Source organism: Ambystoma mexicanum, chromosome 4q (assembly GCF_040938575.1).
Source record: "Ambystoma mexicanum isolate Mex_15411 chromosome 4q, UKY_AmexF1_1, whole genome shotgun sequence".
NCBI lineage: Eukaryota > Metazoa > Chordata > Amphibia > Caudata > Ambystomatidae > Ambystoma > Ambystoma mexicanum.
The window spans coordinates 1,060,008,206-1,060,033,450 of NC_090928.1; the positions used below are offsets into that span (position 1 = coordinate 1,060,008,206).

A 25,245-nucleotide genomic window follows, 5' to 3' on the forward strand; every position below is an offset into this window, starting at 1 on the left:
ACAATTATCAAGCATCACGCTTGGTTGCGCCAATCAGGTTTTAAACCAGAGACGCAAGCTACCCTTATTTATATGCCCGTTGAGGCCAATGTGCTCTTTGGCAAGGCTGTTGAGGATGCCTTAAAGACGGCTAAAGAAGAATACAATACTCCTCAAGCCATTGAGTGAACTGACCAATGAACCTACTGTCCAGAGGGGAAACCGGAATTTTCGTCGCTCACGCGGCCAAAATTCACAGAAGGGTTCCACCTAGAGCTGGAGTCGAGATACTGCCTGGAGAAACAATCGGGGTCAGTCCTCCCAGAATTACCCTAGAGGAGCGTGCAGATGCCGCTGTCGCGGTAGGGGTAACTCCTCCCGAGATGGCACCCCACCTATCCGCTCCAGGTCCTCTCCCATGCCTCTCCAGTAGGAGAGCGCATATCCAGCTTCACTCATGCCTGCGAGGAAATTACCACAGACAGATGAGTGCTGTCCACCGTAACAGGCGGATATTGTATAGAGCTCCTCGAGCAACCCCAGGACCACCCCCCACAACAAAAGACCCATTCCAAGGAACACCAGCGCATCCTCCTCGAGGAAATTGGCACGCTTCTATTAAAGGACGCTATCGAAGTCGTTCCAGCCAACCAGGTAAACAAGGGTATTTATTCAACTTACTTCCTTGTGCCAAAGAAAGATCTAACAATGCGCCCAGTATTAGATGTGCACCCTGCAAACAAATATGTCAATCCACAAAAGTTCTGCATGACTATGCTGCAAGAGGTAATCCCTCTACTAAAAAAGGGGATTACATGGCAACACTGGATATGAAAGATGCCTATTTTCATATTTCAATGTTCCCAGTGCACAGAAGATTCTTGCGTTTCAAGATAGCGAACCAGCAATACGAATTTAAAGTGCTACCCTTCGGAATAGCATCCGCTCCAAGGGTATTCACGAAGGTACTGGCGGTGGTGGCAGCACACCTGCGCAGGGAGTCAAGCCCAGTGTACCCTTACCTGGATGACTGGCTGATTACAGGGGAGTCTCCCCTAATTTGCAAGCAAAACATTCAGAGAACTATCAACCTACTCTTCCGATTGGGCTTTTCCATTAACGAGAAAAAATCAACCCGGGGCCAAGCACAACCGAGTAGTTCCTAGGAGCTGTCATAAACTCACAAGAGGGGTTGGTCTTTCTGTCAGAGGAAAGAGTCAAAACATGTTACTGCAAATACCACATTATCAGGCCGGCCACCAGATAAGGGTGTGCAAATCAATGCGTTTGCTAGGCATGGTGGCATCTTGCACTTACCTGGTACCTCATGCGCGCCTGCACATGTGACCCATGCAGGAGTGGTTGGCGAAACAGTGGTCTCAGGCGAGTGGTCATTGGGTCGATCTAGTGGTCGTTTCGCCAACACTAGTACAAAATCTTCACTGGTGGCCAAGACAAAATCTGTTGAAGGGGAAACCCTTCTACGATCCGGAAGTACAAGCGATTGTCATGCCGGACACTTCAATCGCTGGGTGGGGGGGCTCATTACCTTCACCACACAGCTCAGGGTCTGTGGTCTCATGCGAACCACTCTGTGCAAGTCCTGACAGACAGCCCTATCACCATGTTTTACATCAACAATCGTGGGGGTGGAGGGTCCACGGTCTCCAAATCTGTCCAGGTTTATGCTACAAATTTGGAAATGGGCACTCAAACGGAAAATATTCCTATCGTCACAGCACGCTCCAGGGGAACTCTACTCTCTCGCAGACTCATTGAGCAGAGATCCCCTACCAAAAGAACACGAGTGGCAACTACACGCAGGGGTCGTAGAACACCTCTTCTCTCAATGGGGTTTCCCCACAATAGACTTGTTCGCTACAAATGAAAACAGTCAATGCCCAGACTTTGCGTCCAGGTTCCCCCAGCCAGCCTCCAAGTGGAACGCCCAATGGATGAATTGGTCAAGGAAATGTGCTTACGCTTCCCCCCCATCCCCCAACACCTTTAATGAGGAAGGTGGTGAACAAGATCCACAAGGAACAGGCGACGCTCATCCTAGTTGCTCCTATGTGGGCAAGACAACCCTGGTATCCACATCTGCGCAATCTGGCGATGTGCAATCCCATCAAACTCCAGTGCCCGTACAATCTGCTCACTCCGCATGGGAGGCTAACAGTGCACCCTCAACCTCACCTGAAGTCATAGAGTTTGGACATCTTAATCTGCCACAGAGTTGTATGGATATCATGAAGGAATCAAGAAAGCCTAACACTAGGCACTGTTATTTTGACAAGTGGAGGAGATATGTAATTTGGTGCCAGTCTAAACAAATTAACCCCATAGAATGTACCCCTTCCCACATTCTAACCTACATGTTCCAATAACCCCAGTTCATTAATCCCATATTTTCTATCTGCAGACATCTTACTCTTCGAGTCAGACATACAGTGCACAGAGGTCCAGCCCAAAGAGCCAACCGTGTGTTACACATCACCTTTGAAGATACGGCATTCACCCAGTCAAGACCGGCGCCTCTGCGGGAATCAGGTGAGCGTTACAGTCACACTAGGGATAGTATTACTGGTACGCACTGTCGATGTCCCTTTTCGGGTTTTGAAAACAACTGTAATACGCTGCAGCTTCCACTAGATGTCGGCCTATGCACTACGCACAGCATGTGAATCTAAGCAGATACAAGCATCAGAAATACGATTACGGTGAGTACTGTATCCCATATTTTATATAGTGTTGTGTGATAATATTACATGCTAGTAGTCATTTGTCATAGTGTGTTATGGCCATAAGTAAAGAAGTATTTTTATAACTGATTGTCTAAGTGTATTCCCTGACTTTTCACCGTGTGTGCTCATTGAGGATATCTTACAAGCTCGCCACCGCTTGAGACTTAGCCTAGACCACTCGTCCACCTACCTTGAACTTGTTTGGCTACAGGTCCCAGAGTTGTCCCCGTCACGAAACGAGGTTGGCCTTTTATACAATTATCCACCAGGTCAGAGTATAGAAAATCAGTCCTAACATTTTCCAAAGATTAGAACGCATTGTTGGCTTCCCGCTTCTAGTATCTTCATTGCTCCATCCCTCCTCGTCCCTTTACAAAAATGGGATTTTGGGGTCAGGGGGGCAAATAGGGTGATTGGTTGGGAAGACCTGATAAATCATTATCTATGGCCCAATGGGCCATACAGCTATGTTGTAAAGGCACATGAGTGTCCTGTGCAATTGTAGCTGAAAGGTTATTTTAATACAGTGTTTTCCTACCTCTGTGGATTTGCTCTACCCCTTCATGGTCTTTCCAGAGATAGCCACCCCAGGGTCAGAGTCGGTTTGGTTCTGGCTTTCCCTGGTCACATAAGAGAAGCTTCCCTCCAGAGAGTCAGTGACGATATTGCTAGAATTGTCACAGTACTTGTAGGTATTTTGCTCCATCTTCAACAGCTCTTATCTGACGGTCATCTTGTTTGTAGTGTTATTTTATTTTCAAGCATTTTCCTCTATATTTAGAAACATTGTTCTACCTACAACGGTTATTATCTGACTGTCTTTACCAGATGTCATTCAATCTTGTTTCCAGTGGTATTAACGGCAGGTTTAAAAGGTAGATGTATGGGGCACCTTAACATAAATTGCAATATAATTCCAATCCTGGCTATGTCACAAGTGCCCCTTGTTGAACTGCAGTCATTGATGCTGTACCATTATATTTTACAGTGTAAATTGGTTAAAGGCCAGTTTGTGGATTATTCCCTTAGCGTTCCCAGATAGGTCCTGACGTTGACTTTCTGTTCAGTATTGTGGCCCAGAGCTATGCCAGTGGTCAAGATGAATTAAAATCCTTCCACCTATCAAATTGTTTGGTTATAGATTCTCTCCCTAAGTGTGAAAGGATATGTATGCCCAGACATAGGTCCCTTTCATCATCCTAATGATTAGTTCAGTAGTACATTTTGGCAGATGCCCTATCCAATGAAATGTTCAATAACTTTGAGTTGAATATGCACATACATTTGTTGCACGTTCTTATTCGCAGGACAGTGTTAACCTGAATGAAACGGGTTTGCCTTGGTTGTGGTGGTTGTTCGTCCATTTCCAGAAAGAAAAGAAAACCCCAACCCGTTAACCAAAATCTTTTCTGCTTCACTGGAGATGTTGTGAAGTCCCTAAGTTGGTGATCTTCGAATATGAACACCACGATTCCCTACTTATCCCCTCCCCCCTCCCACCTCCCAAATGGAATGGTTCTGGGCAGATCACTTTATCTCTCTGCTGCTTAAATTGCAATTATAAATAACTAACTTTAGAGTGTGCCATCTTGTATTTTCCTAGTTAACTATTCACATTCCGATTTCTGTAGTCTGGCCTCAAACCAGATTCCACGCATATTCGGTATCTTATGTCGATAATTAAATAAAGAATAAATCAGAGCCACAATTCAGTTCTCAATATTCAAGGTGACATCGAGGCCACAAGCACATACGCAGCATTTAATAAAGGGAAAACGTGAACTGTAAACAGTTGAGCGTTTTCCAAGTCACTCATTCACAGGGTTTAATAAATGCCCCATCACACCTCTTTGTCTTTGTGTCTGGCGGTTTGGCAGTGACATTGCTAACTGGGCAAGCCATGTATTGTAATCCCTCTTCCCTAGGGGTTGCTGTTCTGTTATTTTGAGTAGGAATTGTCCTTCCCTGTGTACTTTTGGGTAGGACTTTCTCCTGCCTCCAATGGATAAATTTGAACATTTCTTTAGTTCAGGTGGTAACCCTGCATCTGCCATCAGTATCTGGACTAGACCCCTAGCTGGTTCTTGGTTTTGCAGGGAAGTAAATGTTAGGTTTCACAAGTCAAGGAAATAAAGAGGTTTCCTTTATGGGTTTCCCCAAGGACCAATGTCCTAAGGCAGGATTAGAGAACAATGGGTTGTCCATCCAAATGTCCCTCTATTGAGTCTTGGAGGGGTGCGAGATACAGGCTATATACACACCCCAGGATCAAACAAGCTGACTCCAGGTAGATTTTACCAGGAGAAGGACAGTACCTTTAAGTGAAGAAACAGTTGTTGCAGGCGGTCCCAGCGGTGAGGCGACAGCAGATCCATTCACAAGTTTCTCAGTCTTGGCGACAGAAGTTGGTTGATATACTGACAGTTCTCATGCAGATTGATGCCCAGCAATGGTTCTTCGTGGTTCCGGCTTGTTGGGGTCTTTTTTAGGTTTGGGTGAAGGACGATTTATTGCGGCGGTAGACTCTTCTCTTTTTCCCGGTCATCATCTCTGGGGAGGGGACTTTGGAGAGCTGGCTTGATTCACTGTAGGCTAAGGAGGAGCCCACAAAGTTCCACGTGAAACTGTGCATCAGGCAACAATGCACAGCGATCCAGCAAAGGTTCCTGGGTATTGGTGAATTGTGGGCAATGGAGATCGCAGTTCTTCCAGGGATGACGTAAATTGTATTTCATCTTGGGACTGGTTAGGCCAACCAGTCCAAGGGAGGAATTTGTCATGTTCGGCTCTTCCCCATCACTCAGAGGTTGAAGTCCGAGCAGCAGCAATTACTCTGCAAGCTCTGGCGGTCGCTGGAAGTTGCTGGAGGTGTCCTCAGTTCTTCAGGATCTTCTATTCCAGTGGTCGGCTCCAAGTTTCAGCTCCAGGACCTCTGAATTTATCCAGGAACAGCGGCCAAGTCCACCAATCATGACACATGCACCATTCAAGCTTGGGGGAGAGGGGGGTCCAATGCGGACAGCCAGCCTCCCAGTTCTAACTGGTTTCAGTCAGACGTCAGCCATACTGCTGGACAAAATAACAGGAGTTTTGGTCACCTTCCCCATTTCCTGTCCTGCCAGTTACTAGAGACCCATTGCATGCTTTCCTTAGGAAGCCTGGCAAAGACAAAGTGACTGGAGAATCCTCCCCCCACCCAGAAAGGTATAAGAAGAGATCAGAAAGGCCAAGTCATCTTGTTCAGGGCTTAGAAAAGTGCAGCCACTGTTTTGGGCTAATGGTGACCCTTGTGCCTCCTGCATAGGCTCCAGTGTGTCTGAGAAGGCAGGAAGCAAGAGAGGCATCTAAAACTCTGCAGCCCTTAATCTGTCACCTTGCCTGAAAAGAACTAAGTCCCAACGGGGGGCTGACTGTCCTGATTGGCCCCTTTCTGTAAACTGCAGGGAAAATGGTGCTATATTTCCCGATAAATACTCGGAACCTGGAAGCTGGTGACAAGTCGATCACTGGAGCTGAATCTGAAGAGGAATATTTTGAAAAGACTTCTGTAGCGATTTCCAGAGACCAGTGAGCCTGCTGTGTAACCGGAGCCTGATACAACCCTTCCTTCCAATTGACATGGGGGTCCCGAATGCGACGACTCCTACCCAGAGGTTGGTGAGATCCACTAGTCTAAAGAAGACCTGCAGAACGTGCCTTCTCTGGACGTGCTGTGACCTTGCTGGGCTACAAAACACCTGAGGACCTCGAGCCTGAGTGCAGTGCATGGTCATCCGAAGTCCCAATCAATCCGGAACTTTGGTGGACTCCTGCTGGATCTCTATGGATACAATTTGAATCCTTGAAGTACCCTCACCAGAGTGCAGGACCAGATTAGCAAAGATAATCCGACCGGCAATATTTGTTCCTCAACTGGCTGCTGTAAAAAGGCGCCAAATCCACAGCCACGAGAATCCATGAAGAAACCTTAGCTGGAAGCCTCCTCTGACGACTGCTGCTGCAAGTTCCCATCCAGTGTCCAGTTCTTTCGTCTCCAGACCAAGAATGCAGGGATCGGGTCCTGTGCAGCTACATCCTGAAGGCATCGACTCCGAAGCTCTGCTTTTCTCCTAAGGGACTGTGTGGGTTTGGGTAATACTTACCATAAGTCTGGTGTGCATCCTGTGAGGCTGAGTGGGTGATTCGTGTGATTGGGAGTTTGCCCATACCACTTGCGCAGACCTGGTGCTGGAACGCATATAGGGAGCCTTCTGTGAAGTCCCTGAAAACTTGTAACTAACTCTGAAGCTAATACCTACTTGTTTAAGATAGATCTCCTTTGGAACTATGTTTTTCCTGCAACTGAAACCTATCCTGACTTGCCTACAGCTGCCACCTAGACCACTAGGGTCCCTCTTCTGCCTTTGAGAAAACACATACTATAGACTAGGGAAGAACTATTATAAGATAAGGATTCTGTCTTGAAAGTAATACTTGCTAAACAGGTTAGTGTGGTAATTGTATCTCTATGAAAGAAGACGTTACAAAGTGTCATTACGTATATGCTTCCCTTCCCCTCTAAAAAGTCTATAAGTTGCTTTGAGTGCTGTTTCCCCCCCCTTCTGATTAGTAATCAGTAATGGTACTGTTGTATTATTCTTAACTGAATGAGAGTAAAAGCTTACCAATAGGGTTGCCTACCTTGAATTACAGATTGTTATTCTTAAAGTGTACCCTTGGATTAAGCTTTCCCTGGTCTGCTTTATACGGTTTTAAACAGTCTGGACGCTTGAACTGCCTTTAACCCCTCTTAAAAGCTGCTGCTCTTTTAAACTTGTAACACTGGGTTGTGCTTTCCCTAAAACTGCTTAGGGCAGTTCTAAAATAGTCATGGGGTGAATGACTTACCTCAAAATACATTGGGCCTCATTATGAGCATGCCGGTCTGGTAACAACGGTGCCGGTAAGCCTACTGGCACCGTTGTTATCGGACCAGCACATTCAGAGTACTGTGGGAGGGTGCCATCCCGCCCGCCAGGTGTGACGTCCTCCCCATTCCCATTGAGTCCTATGGGAATGGGGACTTACTTTTTCTGGCACCTGACATTCTGGACCGCGGGGGCTGTAATGCCCTGGTAAATGCGGCATATCAGGCGCCGGAAAATCTTGCAAGTCTGGCGGCACGGCTACCAACTGGCTTGTACTGAGGCCCATTGTGTCTTTCTTAAAGTGTAATTGGGTTTTGCCCTCCCTGAATTGCTAAGTGCATTCTAAAATAGTTATTGAGTGTTCATACTGACCCTTCAATAGCTTACAGCCACTCCAGAAAGTATGAGTTACATTACTAGCTCTGGACTGTGTTCTACAAAGTAATATCTGTTACAAGGTGTATACTTGTTTGCAGGCAGTTTCTCTGCAGGGAGCCTGCAGGCTTGTACCCATGCCTGTGTCTGCATACTCCCAACCCAACTATTGTTCAGTGAGCCACCAAAAGCAGGGAAGCTGTGAAGGAGAACTCACGTCAGGTCCTCGGTAAAATCCAAACAAAAGGCCGGGCCCCCGCACCATTCAAAGAATGGGCTTTGGGGGTGGCCCTCTTTAGTGGCGACTCCCTCATCAGGCACGGCGGGGGACGGGGAGCGGGCCCACGGCCACACATGTCACTGCCCAGAGGAGGTGTGACATCATCAGTGAGCGACGGGAGGTGAGCAGTAGCCTGTCAAGGGAAGACCTTGGTCCAGCACGCCACTGTCTGGACAGTAGGCCCTACTGCAATGGAGCACAGACTAATGGCGCAGCAGTTTTCAAGGAACGCTGTCACGCAGGGGTGACGGTCGGGGACGGTGATCCTCAGCCAAATCAACACGCCACCGGTGGAGTCCGGAGGGCCAGCTTGTCTGTTGCGAATGGAATCAATGGGGGTAGAAGAACAGTGTTTGGATTATAGCAGGGTTTGTACAGTACAGGCGACTAGGTGCCTGAGGGAGAACTCACTGCTGCTGGTTGCCCACAGTGAGTCATGGCGGAGGCACAGGTCACTGTACTAGGTGTCTTTCAGACACGCCCAGTTGATGTTACATTGTGTTCCCTCTAGAAAGTACTGGCGGATACCACAAGGGAACTGCACAGCCAGAATGAACGGTGCCTAGGAGTCTAATACTCCCATGTATAAAGGCGAGGTCTGGGGGCTTGGAAGGCCTTCCAACTCCAAACGTGGGTGGGGGAAAGTGGGAAGTGCATCAATGAAAAGGAGAGTAACAACGAATGCAACAAGGGGAGGGGAAGGAATTAAAGGATTTAGAGTAAACGGGGCTCTGGCAGTAGGATGGGAAAGTTGGGTGGAGGGAGTGTAGGTGGAGGGGAACCTGGGACGATGGTTTGGCTAGGGAGGGGGGGGGAGTAGGAAGAGAACTGGGGCATTTTCAAGTGACGGTTTAGGGAGAGCACTGGGTAAATGCTGGGAGGAGGTGGGTCCTTGGCATGTGGTGGGAAGTTGCCTAAGTGGAGAAGGGTGGGAGAGCAGGGGAGGACATTTTAAGTGATGGGTATGGGGGGAGGATGGGGAAGGAATGACTTTGGGCTCCAGGGTGAAGGTAGCTTTGAGGGGGGGGCTCGTGAGAACAGGAGGGGGAAAAGGGGAAGGAGGGGCCCGAGGGGGGTGGGACAGCTAAGTTGATTGGAGTTAGGGCAGCCCTGGGTTTCGACGAAAACGGGGGGATTCATGACGGGTCAAGGGAAGAACGTAGGGGAAGCTAAATTGGTAAGGTAAAGAGACCACCAGGGGGAAGGGGGAAGAAGAGGGAATTTAGGGGGAAAAAAGGGAAGCATGATGGGGGCAAAGGATAAGTGGATGGATCCTAAGAAAGGAGATAAAGAGCACAAGGGAAAACAAAATGGGAATGAAAAATGCACTATAAATAGGAATGGGAAAAGAAAAACTGAAAAAAGAAAATAAATATGGGCAAACGGTAGAGAGAGACAGGGCCCTCGGTGGGTCCGCAAGGACCTGAAGGGGTGGGGGGTGGGGTTTGTGGGGTTAGGTCGCTACTGCTCAGCGCAGAATCCTGAGGGTAGCGGCGAAACAGAACACCTGTAAGTTAACTCCTGACTTTATGTATGTAATAAAGTTTGCTGTGGCAATTTTACTTCCACTGAGTCAACTGGTCTTGCCTCTCATTTGTGCTGCAGGGTGGGGAGTCGGGGGGCGGGGGGCTCCAAGGGAGGTGGGTAGCAGGTATGTAACGGGAAAGCAGGGGGTGTGTATGTGCAGTTTATGAAGACTTGCCCCCACTGAGGGTGTCGGCGCTACGCTTGGGCCCTTTTCATCAAGGGGAAACAGCTGGGCTGGGCGTTCTACGGCTCGGCTGGGTTGAACGTGTGAACGAATGAACTTTCCCTGATCTGTGACAGAAGCCAAAAGCAGAGGGTGACTTCCGTGGAACAAACAGACTGGCAACTTTATTGCGCTGACCTACTTTGAATTTCTTTGAACAATTGGAGCAAACATTTGTGCTCAACAAAGTGGCACACAATTGTCTGGAAACGTTTTACTGATCTACCGAGTGGTAACACTTTACAAGGGGTATTTCTATTCTATTCGCCTCAATGCTTACTTTACTCACAGCCCCTGAAACTGTATCCATGTATGCGTAAGCCATCTGGGGTCCAGTGGATTCTGTGGATTTGTGTTCCGGTGTGTTTCTGCTCGGTGCTTATATTGAGAAACAATTAAAAACGGACCAAATAAGACCTCTCCTCTGATTGACTGATCTCTGGGTAGCCTCCAGGTGGAGTAAGGGGGGGGAATACGGCAGCTCCTCAAGCTGTTGGGCATTCCCAGCCCACCATAGTAATTTTCCTCCTAGGAGTTTTCTGTTGAATTCTTTTTACATCGCCTGCATTTTGTATCTCCTTAGCTGCAGTTCAATACGTTTAAACACGTATCCAAGCCAACTGGCTCCATCACAGGGACCCCTAATTGCTTATTGCACTGCGGCGCTAGAGGTTTCCAGGGGCCCCTTTGATCAGAAGATTCTAAGGAACTGTTTTGGCATTGGTTAAGGCTTTTAAGGCACATCTTTTTGTATTCACCCTGTGCATCGATCGTAGGAAACAACTGAATTCCGTTTAATTCGTTTTGCTCTGTTTTTTTAACTGTCTAACCCATCATGGGCGTGCTCGTTTTATAGCGGTCTCTATTTGCATATTCTGCATCCTTCAGCTGTGTTTTCTTTTAGTTTGTGCACATAATTATTTTAACTTGTTACACCACCACATGTCTAAACGTAAAGCAGTACAACCTATCTTGCCAGGGCGGAGTAGCAAAAGGGCATACAACTGTTCAAACCTATCAATGAAGTCAACGTCTTAATAACAGAAATAAAATATCGCCTGCACATCATTGAAGGCCCAAACAACAAGAGAATAAAAGACTTGCCGAATAGGAAACCTGCGGCAGCACCAAATTGTATTTCTGCCATTGGAGATATTGAAATCCTACCCGAAAGTGTAGCCCCCCCCCCCATCCTAAAGCCAACATTGCAAGCACACACCCTTTGGCAATGGGGGAATCCAAAGGACCACATGGGTGGATATGAAATAGGGCTCTTTTAAGGGCAGGCGGGGGGGGGGGAGAAATTATGCCCTCCCCTTCATTGTGCTAGGTTATGTAGAAGTCAAAGTAATAGAACTCCACATGACCAACAAGGACCTCCTAATTTTATCTAGCCCTATTGACCTAAGTGGTACAGGTGGTATCACAGACCATCAGTACAGAAGGGGTGGGGGCACTAAGCCCAATATGGAAGACAGAAAAAGGGAGATTGAAATTAGTTTCTACATCAAACCATTATCAGGCTTTGGAGAATGAGCACCGCAATGGAGGAAATGGCAACCCTCCCAAACAGATTGTCGTTCCTGATAGACTCAACAAAGGAGCGCGAAGATTATTGCAGGGCATACAGGACCGCAAGAACACTAGTGCTGGCATAGACGTAGGGACCCAAACTGACGGTGTCACCATGCATAACACCCTTGACTTGGGTCAGGGTATCTGCCTTGAGGAACCATCATGGGGAATCCCTGGTCCAATGGACTACATGTGCGAAAACCTGGAAAAAATAATTAGGGAACATTTTCAATCTCTCGCAGCAGACTTGACATCCATTAAAGAGAGGTTGTCAACACACTCTTCGATGGGTCCTATGACTACTTGTAACCAAACCAGTGCTCAATCACCAAAAGCCACTCAGCCAAGAGATTCCCCACCGCCTCATAGGCTAAACACAGAAAAACATGACAAGGACAAGGCAGTTAGTAAAGAATATAGTGGGGTGGCTCGGGGTCATATGGGGGCACAGGGAGGTAAATCCCACTTCCCACAAAGTCCTTCGAAAGTGTCTAGTGGCACCTTTGGTGGGCCTAGCAAGGAGTGGGGTGGGAACCACAGTATTACGATGGGCAATACCCAGATCCAAAATTCCACCCCCCTAAATGCATTCCACACTAGATCACAGCACCAAACACCATACCTTTGGGGACCAAGACAGGGGGGAGCCATTCTTATGACCAGGATGGGGCACCCCCCCTCACATCCAATAACATTCCCTGGGGCCTTTGTGGCCGTCCATCACACTGCATAATATGGGGAAGGTGGCACCTGGGTCTCACAAAGCACACAAGCCCCTCATAAATAAGGTCACCCATTACTTTAGATCAACAAGAGGCTGCAAAACTGTCATTAGAAGTGACCTTGTGAAGTGCGTAAGGCGGAGAATGCCCGTCAATGGCGATGATATGATCGTGGTCCGTTTAAAAAAATGACTGGCTGATGAATGGTCTGCTTTCTAAAGAATCTCGAACATATCCTCCCATAGGCTCAATAATTTCAATCAGGTCAACAGTTGATATCCAGCTCAATGAATTGGAATATCAATTACTTGCCCCTACTTGTGCTCCTACCATAATGAATGAGAATGATAAACATACCCAATAGGCGGGCCAACACGGACCTTGAAGTTATAGACTGTCCCCAAACAACGAACCAGACCAGAGAGCGACAAATTAGTTTGATCTCCTGGAATAGAGCTGATCTTAGGAAACACCTGGTAGACCCCGATTGGTGTGATTTTGTCCAGGGATATGATATGCTTCTAGGAAACCTGGGACTTGGATCCGACGACTTTCTTTTCAGGGCTTATGAGGTCTTTTGGGTTTTAGCTTCAAAGGACCCAAGGCCAGGCCCTGTGGTGGGCTTGCCCTTTGTATTAGCACAGCCCTTGATTTCCAAATAGCTAACATTGAATTTGGTTCCCGAGATGCACACCGCTTGGTACTGAGCACCCCAGGATCCCTACCAATATCTCTTTGTAATGTGTATAATCGGGTTGCTAATAAATCCCCGACTAATGCAATTGAATTGGTCATGCACCTTATAGAGACAAGATTGAGCCATGATAAAATGGATCACTAATTCATACTTGTAGGCGATTTAAACCTCCAAATAGAGCCCCTTTTAGATCTGGAGGGGGCTTGGGATGATTTGGATGAGGCATGGGACAGTACTCCTTTGGAACCACCACCGAGGGGTAGAGCCCACCCAATGGCCCTTAGTTGCGCCACCTTACCATTAGGCATGGGGCTTGGGGCCTGCAATGCCCGCTTTAAAAAGGACCAGCCGCCAAAAGAAACATTTGAAGGGCTCAGTGGCACCTCCCACATTGACAATTTTCTATCAACGAAATTATGGGGTAATGCAAAAGACTTTGAAGTCATGAGCATACAGGGGAGTGATCACAAGCCTCTGCTCCTGAAGCTTTCCAGCCTGGGTGGACACGAGAACGACTCGTAGTAATTCCAACTATTCTGTCCATATACAGGGCCAATCCAAACGGCGGAAAACATTGTCTGATCTTGCCTGGCACAATCAAAACCCCACATTTATGCCTTCTTGCCCCACCTAGAACATCTTTCACTGATGGAACAGGGGGAGCTAGATATTTTTCCTGTCTGTAATAAACTTGTCCAGTCTATTCAACCCTTTGTCACTAAACCTAGTAAAAGTGTAAAAAAACACACAATAAAATCTCACCCATGGTTTTATGAGGACTTTAGGATAGCAGAGTCCGACATATTCAATTGCCTAAAAAGACGTCATGGCCCAGATAAGACCGGGTTGAGATCATTCAGGGCTTCATACAAATCTCTGATAAAAGCTAAAAAGACGGCCATGTACGGCAAGAATGGGGTAAAATGCAGGAAGCCTCACAATCAAGGGATTCCCGCATGTTTTGGAGGATAGTGAGTGGGAACAAAGAAAATAGGGGATAGGGGAGTGGTGGCCGACATAAATCCAAATACCTGGAGGAATTACTTCCAGGATCTTTATGGAATGGGAGATCTGACAGTTGACCCGTGTGCTGCCCAACATAACCTGGACAGGGGGAATCTCATCAACCCAATCCACCTCGATTTGTGGGAGGTATGCAATGCTGTATCAACCCAGAAATGGGTGAAGGCACCTGGCCGAGACTTAATCCCCATTGATCTAATCATAGATGAATTAATGGCATGGGCTCCCACCATATGGCTTCTTTTTAACACATGCCTCGAGCAGAACAGCCCCCCCCTTTCCTGGCAAAATGCAACAATAATTCCGATCTATAAGAAGGGAGGACCTAGTTAACTTTAGGCCAATTTCCGTACTAGATGGAGTGGGAAAAGTATTTGCCAGAGTTATATATGTGCATTTACAAGAGTGGGTTACCCAGGGAGATGTAATTGATCACATGCAAGCTGGTTTCTTATCACAGATAAGCCCAATGGAGCAAGCTTTCTGTCTCCACATGATCACGCAGAAATATGCGGCCCTGATAAAGATGAAGGTATATTCTGCTTTCATCGACATCAGGACCGCGTTCGACTGCGTGTCTAGGGTTACTCTGTGGGCAATATTAACAAAAAAGTGGTTACCAGCAGGCCTATTACAGATAATCCAACTTTATTGTAACAATACTGCCTCAGTCTGTTGGGGGATAGGAGGAGAATTTACAGATTCATTTAAGGTAACTAGATTAGTGAGGCAGGGATGTATCCTGCCCCCTTCCTCTTTCTGATATATATTGATGAAGTAGTTGGTTTTGTTACGATGAAATGCCTTGATTGCCCGAAGTTGGGACAAGCGACCTGTCCGATACTCCTCTTTGCAGATGATGCAGTCCTTTTATCAACATCTGTAAAGGGCCTCATGAACACCCTGGAGGCTTTTTTGCAGAAAAGCATGCAGTTCCAACTTGATATCAATACGAAGAAAAGACATTGGTCTCCGGCCCAAAATTTAGTAAATTTACAAAACTCAGGTTGGTCATCAAAAACTCCTCCCTTGAGCAAGTGCAGCATTGCGATTACCTAGGGGTGAGATTCAATGACCAAGGAAACTGGCCTTCTCAGATATCAAAATTTAGCTTGTCTTGGGAAAAATATAGGGGGGGTGTGGGGATGCGCCTCGGCACCCACAGGGGGTGTTGGGCGCACCGGTGGTAGGAGGCCCTGAGAGCCGAGGCAGCGGGTCGGTCCCTTTGTTCTCGGCTGTCATAGGCGCCGAGGGTGAGGGAACGCGAGCCGCTGCTCAGGGACGCGGCGGATCACAGCTGCTCTCACCCGTGGGGAAAACCGACCCCAAAGGGGGTGAGACGATGGCGCAGACACTCCATGACGGCGTGGGGTGGGGGCGACCGGCCCGACAGCATGGCGTGCCCCGCGGCGGCCCCAGAGCGGGTCGCGGCTGGAAGGCACCCAGAACCCGCCCATATCCAACGCAATCACGATCACGTGATCGCCTCAAACGTTTCTCTGGACTCCGGAAGCAGGGAACGGTGCACGCTGGCACGGCAGCCTTTATGGGAGGCGGGACAACCCCTCGGCAGCCAATAAGGCTTAAGCCAGACAAGGCTGATGCCGATTGGTGGGGACTTGAAACTAGGGAAGCCTATAAAAGCACGCCAAATGAAACTGTGGGGGTTCTCTCATTTTACAGGAAAGAGAAGAGGAAGAGGAACGAAGATCGGAGTGGTGGGCCTATCCAGACACCACGAGATAGGACAAGGTTGGGGATTGCCTCAATCTACTCTGGAAGGGCCAAACACTGGTGAAGGAAACCAGAGGACTATATTCTTTGTTTTGCTAAGGACCCTTTACCCGTTAGAAATAAATATTATTTCGGCATCCGCCTGACTCCTGAATTCTCCTTACCACACTGGCGACGAAGGTAGGATTGCGACAACGTCATGGAGGCACTGATCAAAACGCTATCAGAGGGGCAGCAGCAGCTGCAACAATTAATACAGCTGCAAACCCAACAGGCGGCTGCCGATAGGCAAGCTTTCCAGCAGGCCATCCAGCTGCAGGACACCATACAAACCACAGCCCAGGATAAAAAACAAGAGACCATAGCCCGTCTCACTGATGTGGTGGCCAACGTCGGGAACCAATCATTGGTGCCATCAGCTCTACTCCAGAAATATAAGGAGGGGGAAGACCCTGCCTTCTTTTTCATCAGTTTCGAGAGGATCGCCAGGAATGTGCAATGGCCTCCGGACCGCTGGGGACAATATGTCGCCCCCCTGCTATCCGGGGTGATGCAGGGTGCCTATCAGGTGGTAAACCCCAACGGTAGCACTCCTTACGGAGAAATCAAGGCCGCAGTCCTGGATCGTCTAGGCATAAACGAAGAGGCTTACCGGATACAGCTGAGAGAGGCCCGACTCAGGATGGGGGGGAAAGCCCGCGCCAGTTGTACTATCGTATAAAGGACTTGGTCGAGAAATGGCTGCTACCTCCCACCCCAGCGAATCAACCCATCCTCGACAAGATCATCCTGGAGCAATTTATCGAAGCCCTACCGGGACAGATGCAGGGTGGGTTAGACAGCACCACTGGCCCACCTTGACCGAGGCGGTAGATATCGCCTCAGCATACCAGAAGGCGGGTCACCACAAGATGCAGCCAACTGGAGTAACAGCCCGGATTGCTATTCCGATATCCGACCCCCTTGCATTCAGGGGTGGCAGAACCCTACCCACGAGATGGAGACACGTCGACGACATCTCCAGAAAACCGGAAGACAAGAAACCGGGAGTCGAGGAAAAACACCCATTGGCAGCACCAGGATACAAGCAACCGCAATGCTACGAGTGCAACGAATGGGGCCATATAGCCAGGTTCTGCCCCAGAAGGAGACCAGCCGAACCGATGGACATCGGATACCTGAGCCCTGGATCGAAGGAAAGCATCCCGGGTCCCTATGTGGTGGACATCCGGGTGGACGGCAGACCATCGCGTGCTCTACTCGACAGCGGCAGCCGGCAGACCGCCATTTCACCAACCGTGAGTAACACTCCCTATTTATCTAATCTAACAGTACCCATTAGATGTATCCATGGGGACGTGAAGCGTTATCCCATGAAGAATGTGGTGGTAGAACTAAACGACACAACCACTCCCTTAAGGGCTGCCGTCCTGCCGTGTCTGCCTGCCCCGGTAGTTATAGGGACCGACCTGCCTGGATTTGAACAGGCCATGAATGCCCTGGAGGAAAAGAAAAAGATTCTGCGCGGTTCTGACACCCCAGCGTCGGACTCCGCTTCCCTGACCCCTTTGCCAGGAAGGAAAAGACGAACCCGGATGGAATGGTGTCAGGCTAGTTACATGACCAGACCCATCGACTGGAGTCTGGAGGAAAATGAAGACACCATTAGGGGGGAGACCCTAACTGACCCGACTCTACGGGTAGCACGAGAAAGGGCAAAACAAGAAGGGGAACCCGATCTAAGTAAGGGGCCAGGGTTCCTACTACGCCGGGGTCTGCTATATTGAAGATATAAGGGCGAGGAAGAGGTCGCTAAAGAGCAATTGGTGCTACCAAAGAAACATCGTGCCATAGTTGTACAACTGGCACACAACCATCCTTGTGGTGGACATATGGCTTCCCTCAAGACTCAGCAGAACCTATTGAAGCAATTTTACTGGCCGGGTATCTACGGGGAAGTGGCACAGTTCTGTAAAAACTGCCCTACATGCCAATTGACCAGCGGTATCCTACCAGCAAAGCCGCCACTACAGAAAATGCCTCTCATAGCGGTACCCTTCCAGAGAATCGGCATGGATATCGTCGGTCCTTTGGAACCTGCTAGCAGGGGGTATAGATATCTGTTAGTGATCGTCGACTATGCCACCCGTTACCCGGAAGCATTTCCCCTAAAGGGAACATCCGCCAGGGTCCTGTGTGATCAGCTTATCCCGTTTTTTGCACGAGTGGGGTTGCCTTCGGAAATAATTACAGACCAGGGTATGAATTTTATGTCCATCCTCCTACGGCAAGTATGTGAGCGTCTCCAGATTAAACAAATGAGAACCTCAGTATACCATCCCCAGACAGATGGACTGGTCGAACGGTATAACCAGACCATCAAGAAAATGCTGAGAAGGGTGACAGGGCCGGACGCTAAGAATTGGGATCGGGTGTTGCCTCTGGTGTTGATGGTATTAAGGGATACACCCCAATCATCCACTGGTTTCTCCCCCTTCGAACTTCTATTCGGAAGACAACCCCGGACGATATTGGATCTGGTTAAGGAAGAATGGGAAGCCAGCGAGGAAGTATCACTCACTGAATATACAGAGGAGCTAAAGACCCATCTGACGGCTCTGCGTACCTTGGCCGAAGCCAACCTCAGCCAGGCTCAAACGACCCAAGAGAAGAACTATAACAAGGGGAGCCGAATGAGGACCTGCAAACCTGGAGACCAAGTACTAGCACTCCTACCTACATCTGCAAACAAGCTATTGGCCAGATGGAGGGGGCCGTACAAAATCACGGACGTGCTCAGCCCAGTGATTTATCGGGTGCATCAACCTGATAGGACCACAACCAACAAGGTATATCACATGAACCTTCTGAAGGAGTGGAATGTGCCGAGTCTGGGCGCCTTCGTAGAACCCGTGGAACCAGAATCAGAGGAAACCGTGAACACCGTTCCCGATACCCTCGAAGCCATCAATTGGGGTGACATCCTCTCCCCGAAAATGAAATCAGATGTCGTGGACAAGTTATTCCCCTACGCCGATGCCTTTTCTACGTTACCCGGTCGGACCAGTATACTGGAACACGAGATCAACACAGAGCCAGGACAAACCATAAGGCTCAGACCATATCGAATCCCCGAAGCCAGGCGAAGTTATCAGTTCGGAAGTAGATGAAATGCTGCGGATGGATATCATTGAGCCATCCAACAGTGTATGGTCATCTCCCATAGTGCTGGTTCCCAAGCCGGACGGGCACGTCCGCTTCTGTATGGACTACAGACAACTAAACACGATTTCCCAATACGAAGCGTATCCTATGCCGCGGATGGACGAACTCTTGGAAGGCCTCGGAGCGGCCCTCTTTCTAAGCACCCTAGATTTAACCAAGGGATATTGGCAAATCCCCTTGCGTTCCCGGGACAAGGAGAAAACCACCTTTTCCACACCAAGGGGACTCTATCAATACAAGGTTCTACCCTTTGGACTACACGGCGCCCCTGCCACGTTCCAAAGACTAATGGATATCATCTTACGACCACATGACGGATATGCGGCCGCTTATCTGGATGACATTGTGGTGTATAGCAAGTCCTGGGAAGCCCATCTGAACCATTTGGAACTGGTGGTGGCCGATCTGCATAGGGCTGGTTTGCATATAAACCCAAAAAAAAGCACAATTGGAACCCATGAAACCAAATATCTGGGGCACGTAGAGGGTGGGGGTGTCCTGAAACCGCAACTATCCAAAACTCAGGCTATACACGATATCCCGACTCCCACCAACAGAAAACAGATCCGAGCGTTCTTGGGGCTCGTTGGGTATTACAGGAGGTTCATACCTGATTTCTCCTCGGTGGCCGCCCCCCTGACCGATGCTTTGAGGCTCAAAGGTGTTCCAAACCTGACCAACAACCAGAGCGCCCTGAATGCCATAGAACTGCTGAAACATAGGATTTCTTTGAATCCTGTACTTTGTTGCCCAGACTTCCAAAAACATTTCTATCTACAAACAGATGCCTCGAATCAGGGTTTGGGGGCTGTACTCTCACAAGACCGGGGGGGCGACCTGCGTCCTGTATGCTTTGTCAGCCGGAAGCTACTGCCTCATGAGGCTGCCTATTCCACCATAGAGAAAGAATGTCTGGCCATCCGATGGGCCATCGACTCCCTCAAATACTACCTGTTGGGCCGCCGGTTCACCTTGTACACGGACCACGCTCCCTTGCAATGGCCTGTGCGACATAAGGACACCAACCAGAGAGTGCTCCGCTGGTTCCTCTCCCTCCAGCCTTTTGACTTCCTCACGTTACACAAACCGGCCAGGTTTCAGCTGGTGGCCGACTACCTGTCTAGGTGTGCTTCCCGGCCCGAACGGCCTGGGACTGGGGTGGGGATATGTGGGGATCACGTGATCGCCTCAAACGTTTCTCTGGACTCCAGAAGCAGGGAACCGTGCACGCTGGCACGGCAGCCTTTATGGGAGGCGGGACAACCCCTCGGCAGCCAATAAGGCTTAAGCCAGACAAGGCTGATGCCGATTGGTGGGGACTTGAAACTAGGGAAGCCTATAAAAGCACGCCAAATTAAACTGACGGGGTTCTCTCATTTTACAGGAAAGAGAAGAGGAAGAGGAACGTAGATCGGAGTGGTGGGCCTATTACAGGTTACAACATTACAGGTTTAAATGTTATGATACATCAATCTGAACATACAAGAAAAACAGTAGCAATGCGGCTTGTCTCAGAACATGCGGATGTCAGAAGGGACTGGGTAAGACGCGTGGACACATAACCTCTAGGGGGACACCACAACAAGAGGATGAGCGAGCAACTTGCAAGACACGACCATCCAACCACAGGGCAACTTGCTCCAGCCGGGGCTCTGCAATACTTAACCTGTATATTAACATGGCATGATTACAGGGTCAGTCCTGAATAAACATTACTGACTAGTGTTCTATTTGGTATCCTGTATCTATACTCTGGAAACATATATAGGACGTTATTGCTAAGCATGGCTATCCCTTCCACATGTGTGCCTCCTGTGAACATTCTAATAATATAATAAAATGCACAGCATAATATTGACTAGGACTATTTACATCCATATTGCGTCGTTGTCGACATCCACTTCACAATCTACATTCACATCACCATCCTAATCCATATCATATTCTGCATCTATATCGTGTCCATGCCATTATCCACATCTACAACATCACCCAGATCACAGCCACGTACATGACACCTTCTGCATCCAAATCACTGTTTGCATCCACATCACTGTTTGCATCCAAATCACTGTTTGCATCCATATCGCTGTTTTCATCCATATTACTTTTCATATCAAATTCTACATAATCACTATTCATATCTACATTATCCTTGACATTCATACATCACTGGCAACACCCGCATCTACACCATCATGGTCCTCCTCTACCTGTCGCATTTTCCTCATCCTTCACATTACTGCCACATTCGCAGCAGCCACATGCATATCCATGTCCACATGGACCTCCACTCACACAAGCACACACCGTTCACACCCATATCCACATTAACATTCTCCTTCATCTGTCATCCTTGGAGTAAATCACCCTCACCAAGTACTCGAGCGAACACACACACACACACGAACGAACACACACGAACACACACACCTCCCCCCCCCTTTTCAGGTATTGCAGAAGTTTGCTAATCATGACCACCTTGACATAGAAAACCACGTTCCTTAACCACTCAGGAGAACACACTTCGACTAACATTCACAATCCGGTGTCAATGAAGATTGCAAAGCGTAGCCATGCTCTGAGAATAAGTTACATTTGCCAATCTCTCTAGGGTATTGGGGAAGAGTGCATGGCTGCCCTTGTGAATGGTGTCTGTTTGCAGATTATTATCTAACCCAATAAGACTGCTGTCTGGGCCAAGAGGCCATGCAAATGGAAAAACGTTGATCTTTATTCCAATTATTTCTTGACTATCTTAATCTCTATAAAAGCCTTCAGTATTTTTCTATGGCTGCTTTCGGGTATTCATTTCAGCTGCATTAGGATGATTCCTTCTATTCACTGTTCAGTATGCCCAGGCTATGTGTTGTGCTCCATATTCTGTGGGCATTATACCAGGGCACTGTTTCCTCCCGAGTTATAAACTTTCACTACAGAATCCTCCTTTGGGACATTAGCCTTACAGTCTTGATCTACACAGTATTTCTGACAGCCAAATGTATCCTGAAACAGAATCCTAAGTGTTTTTTTTAACATGACACTACTCTTAAGTGGCCATATTTTTCCATGACCTTGTATTTATAGTCTTTATTATGTCTGCTGTGGTTCATTGTTTCAGAGTAGCAAGCTTACTGTTATCACACATATTCTGTTCTGCATCTGGAGTTAGCACCTGGGTCAAGGGATGCAACCTATCTACCAATCCAAATCCGCCTTCAAAGCAACCAGATGGCTGCTTCCCCTGCCCACCATCTTCACCCCCACCTGCCCTACATTTCAATTTCCCGTCCCACCCAGCCCTATTTATCTTAGTACTTCCGCAGCAGCGCCTGCTTACGCCGCTGCTGCTACATGCCCCTCCTGACCGCGATGAAATTGGAAGGGGGGCTCCGTATGGTGCACCGCCTTCCTGATCCATGGCGGCCATCTTATGAAAGTGTTTTATTTCAATGAGCGGGAGGTCACAAGACGTCCCATTCATTGAAACGAAATACATTGTTCTTAGCACCCCAGGTTTCTGGATTGGAAACCCGGGGTGCTTATAGCCATAACCACCCATGGTTTGAGGCTGTAGAAGATGTTATTTAGTTTACATTTCTAAAGCACTCACAGAGCCCGCGGGCATCGATGCGCTGTTACAGGAATGGTTTGTTTTTTAGTTGCGTAATTGTTTTTTTTTTCTTAGTTGCGTATTTATAATGCGCTTAAATACCCAGAGGTTTCTAAGCACGGACCCGGGCTCGAACCTGTGTTTCGTGTCTTGCTTCCAAGGCAAGCACGGTGCCGCTGAGCTATCCTCCCGGGACTATCCAGATTACTGTGTAAAGTTTTATAAAATCTTATCTAATATATCTGCAAAACATTAGACAGCAAAAGTGCATGGGATGGTCAGCTGCAGTTGAGATCAAATGCAGATGGAAGAAAGAGTAGACTTGGGGATCTGTACAGCTGTAAGGGGAATACACTTTTCATGTTACTGTTAAAGGATATTTGTACCGCACACTATCACCACCAGAGTTGTCCCCTGGCACTCTGGCGGATCGGAAAAGGAAAGGGGTTTGGAGGGTGAGTTGGTTGGAGCGAGCGGGATAAGTGCAAGAGAGCAGTGATGTTCGAAAAAATTGAGTGTATGTTAAAGGGTTAGCATCATGGTAAGTATTAAAATATAGGTTATACATTTCTGTAAATCCCAGGTAAATAAACTGAAATGAGCACACCTCTGAAATCATTCAAAATACTTAACAATGATTTTATTCTCTCAACCTTAGAAATGGCAAAGGACACTAAATTGGACAAGCCCGAGGTGGACACCTCAGCAGACCCTGTTGGGCAGGAATCCCAAAGGAAACGATCGCCTTGGTTTAGAGATATTGTGAAAACACCCAAAGCAAAGGACCTACAACTGGAAACCATTTTCTCAGAAGAACCCATCATCTTGGATAATACAGAGACTGACCAGACCAATCAAACTGGAGAGAATGAGCAAGCTCGAGATGTGCCCGCTTCTGAAAAACCTGACTTGGAACAAGCTAGCCCAGGAGATTCTGATGCAGGTAAGAACCCATCCAGATCTATTCAGAGCTATAAAGCCATATTTGAATGGGTGCACTGATATTAGCATTGTTTGTGCAAAGTACTCAGCAAGAAAGGAAATACTTCAGAAATGTACAAACATTACCTAAACATATGACTGTCTGTAATGTAATTATAGATGATAAGTAATTTATAACGCGCCTTTACACAAGTGTTTGTTAGCGCAACCAGACAAGGAGGGGGAAACAGAAGGAGGACAAAACAACTATCTTACTAGGCCTTTTGACATTCAGATCGCTCAAGTGCGCGCAAGTGGCACCTTCCACTGTATGCATTCTTAAAGGAAGAATAATGTCGGAGTGATCATGTCTGCCAAAGAGAACCATTTGTCTGGGTTAGGGAGGTTGTTTGTGGGGAGGTGAGAGAGAAAGGGACGGCCGAAGGCCCCACAAATTCTTTAATACAAACCCTTGAACCATCTTTGAAACTCTGTATTTTCTTTATCACTTTGACGTATTTCAACATAACATCACTAACATTCATTGGGGAACCCACTGTTGGAACTGGTCACAAAAGGTAAGGCTCAACAAAAGTATGAATCAACACATTTATGCTACCTCGATCGTGTGTCACTGGGGTGATGACTCCTGCAATAAAAACACAGAACCTGGCCTCAAATTAAAATATCACAATTCGTATTTTGCAACAAGGCGTTGTAGCCAGATATAGCTACTCAGACATAACAAGAGGCAAAGCCTAATAGCCAAACTGCCGTAGGTCCGAATGCATCGAGTCCCCCTCCTTCCAAGCAGCTTTCTTCTCTCATTCCGAGTTCCCAAGAATGAGCCACCGCTTTAGGAGCTGCCTCCTGCTGTATTTAGATAATCGACCTAAACTCCCCTCCAGAAATTCCCCGCCACCCCCCGAAGCAGTGTCTCCAGCAAGCCATTCGCATTCTTTGGAGCTGAAAGAAAAAGCCTAATTTCCCCTTTCCACATTAGGTTTTGTAAGGGGGTATTTGCATTCAGTCTGTGTTGCACAAATGCTATTTAATGGGCACCAAAACTGTCAGTCTACGATTAGTGAACTTGCATACATCAGGCAAGAGAACCGCCTCTCTCATATAAAAGAATTTGCAACTTCTCAAAATAAATATTTTTGTTCCACTCCGACTTGAACCATTATCATTGCACCAGTAGCCACTGTAACAAAATGTCACCATTTACAGCATAAACACTAGGAAGAAAGATGCATTATTTTCATGACTACGATCACGTGACTCCACGAGAGGGGCCGCAAGGAACAAAAATGGAGGATGGTCAGAAGAGGAGTGTGTCCCTTAAGCAGAAGGATGCAAGTCCAGGAGTCCAAGTGGAGCATGGAGAATGCTGGTCATGATGCTCTCCCAACATGCTGCCGTACACACGAGCGAGTATTGTGTGAGCGGAAGTGCAGACGAGTTGCAAGGCATGAAAATCTCAGCCAAGCATTTGATAGCTCACAAACCAAGTCATACTGAGAGAAGATATGACTGACCTCTGGCTCAGAAGCTGTTCTGAGAATGCCTCTGACACAAAAGAGGTTTTTGGCAAAGGAGAAAGCTGGGAGATATGCTAACTGAAAGTGGTGGGCAAAAGCTGATGAGCCCGAGAGGTATCGAGTAATATGTATGGAAGTGGAGGGCAACTGATGAGGTAT

General features: G+C 47.8%; 1 protein-coding gene across 4 annotated transcripts in view; it reads left to right on the top strand.

Annotated features, from left to right (window-relative positions):
* The window catches only part of MIA3 (MIA SH3 domain ER export factor 3), a 1,311,327-nt gene that overhangs the window by 208,634 nt on the left and 1,077,448 nt on the right, over positions 1–25,245 (top strand). For all 4 annotated transcript variants that reach the window (XM_069608611.1, XM_069608610.1, XM_069608608.1 and 1 more), the window contains exon 6: positions 23,283–23,567. In XM_069608611.1, coding sequence (XP_069464712.1) covers positions 23,283–23,567 — 285 coding nt within the window. The remainder of the gene's footprint in view (positions 1–23,282; positions 23,568–25,245) is intronic.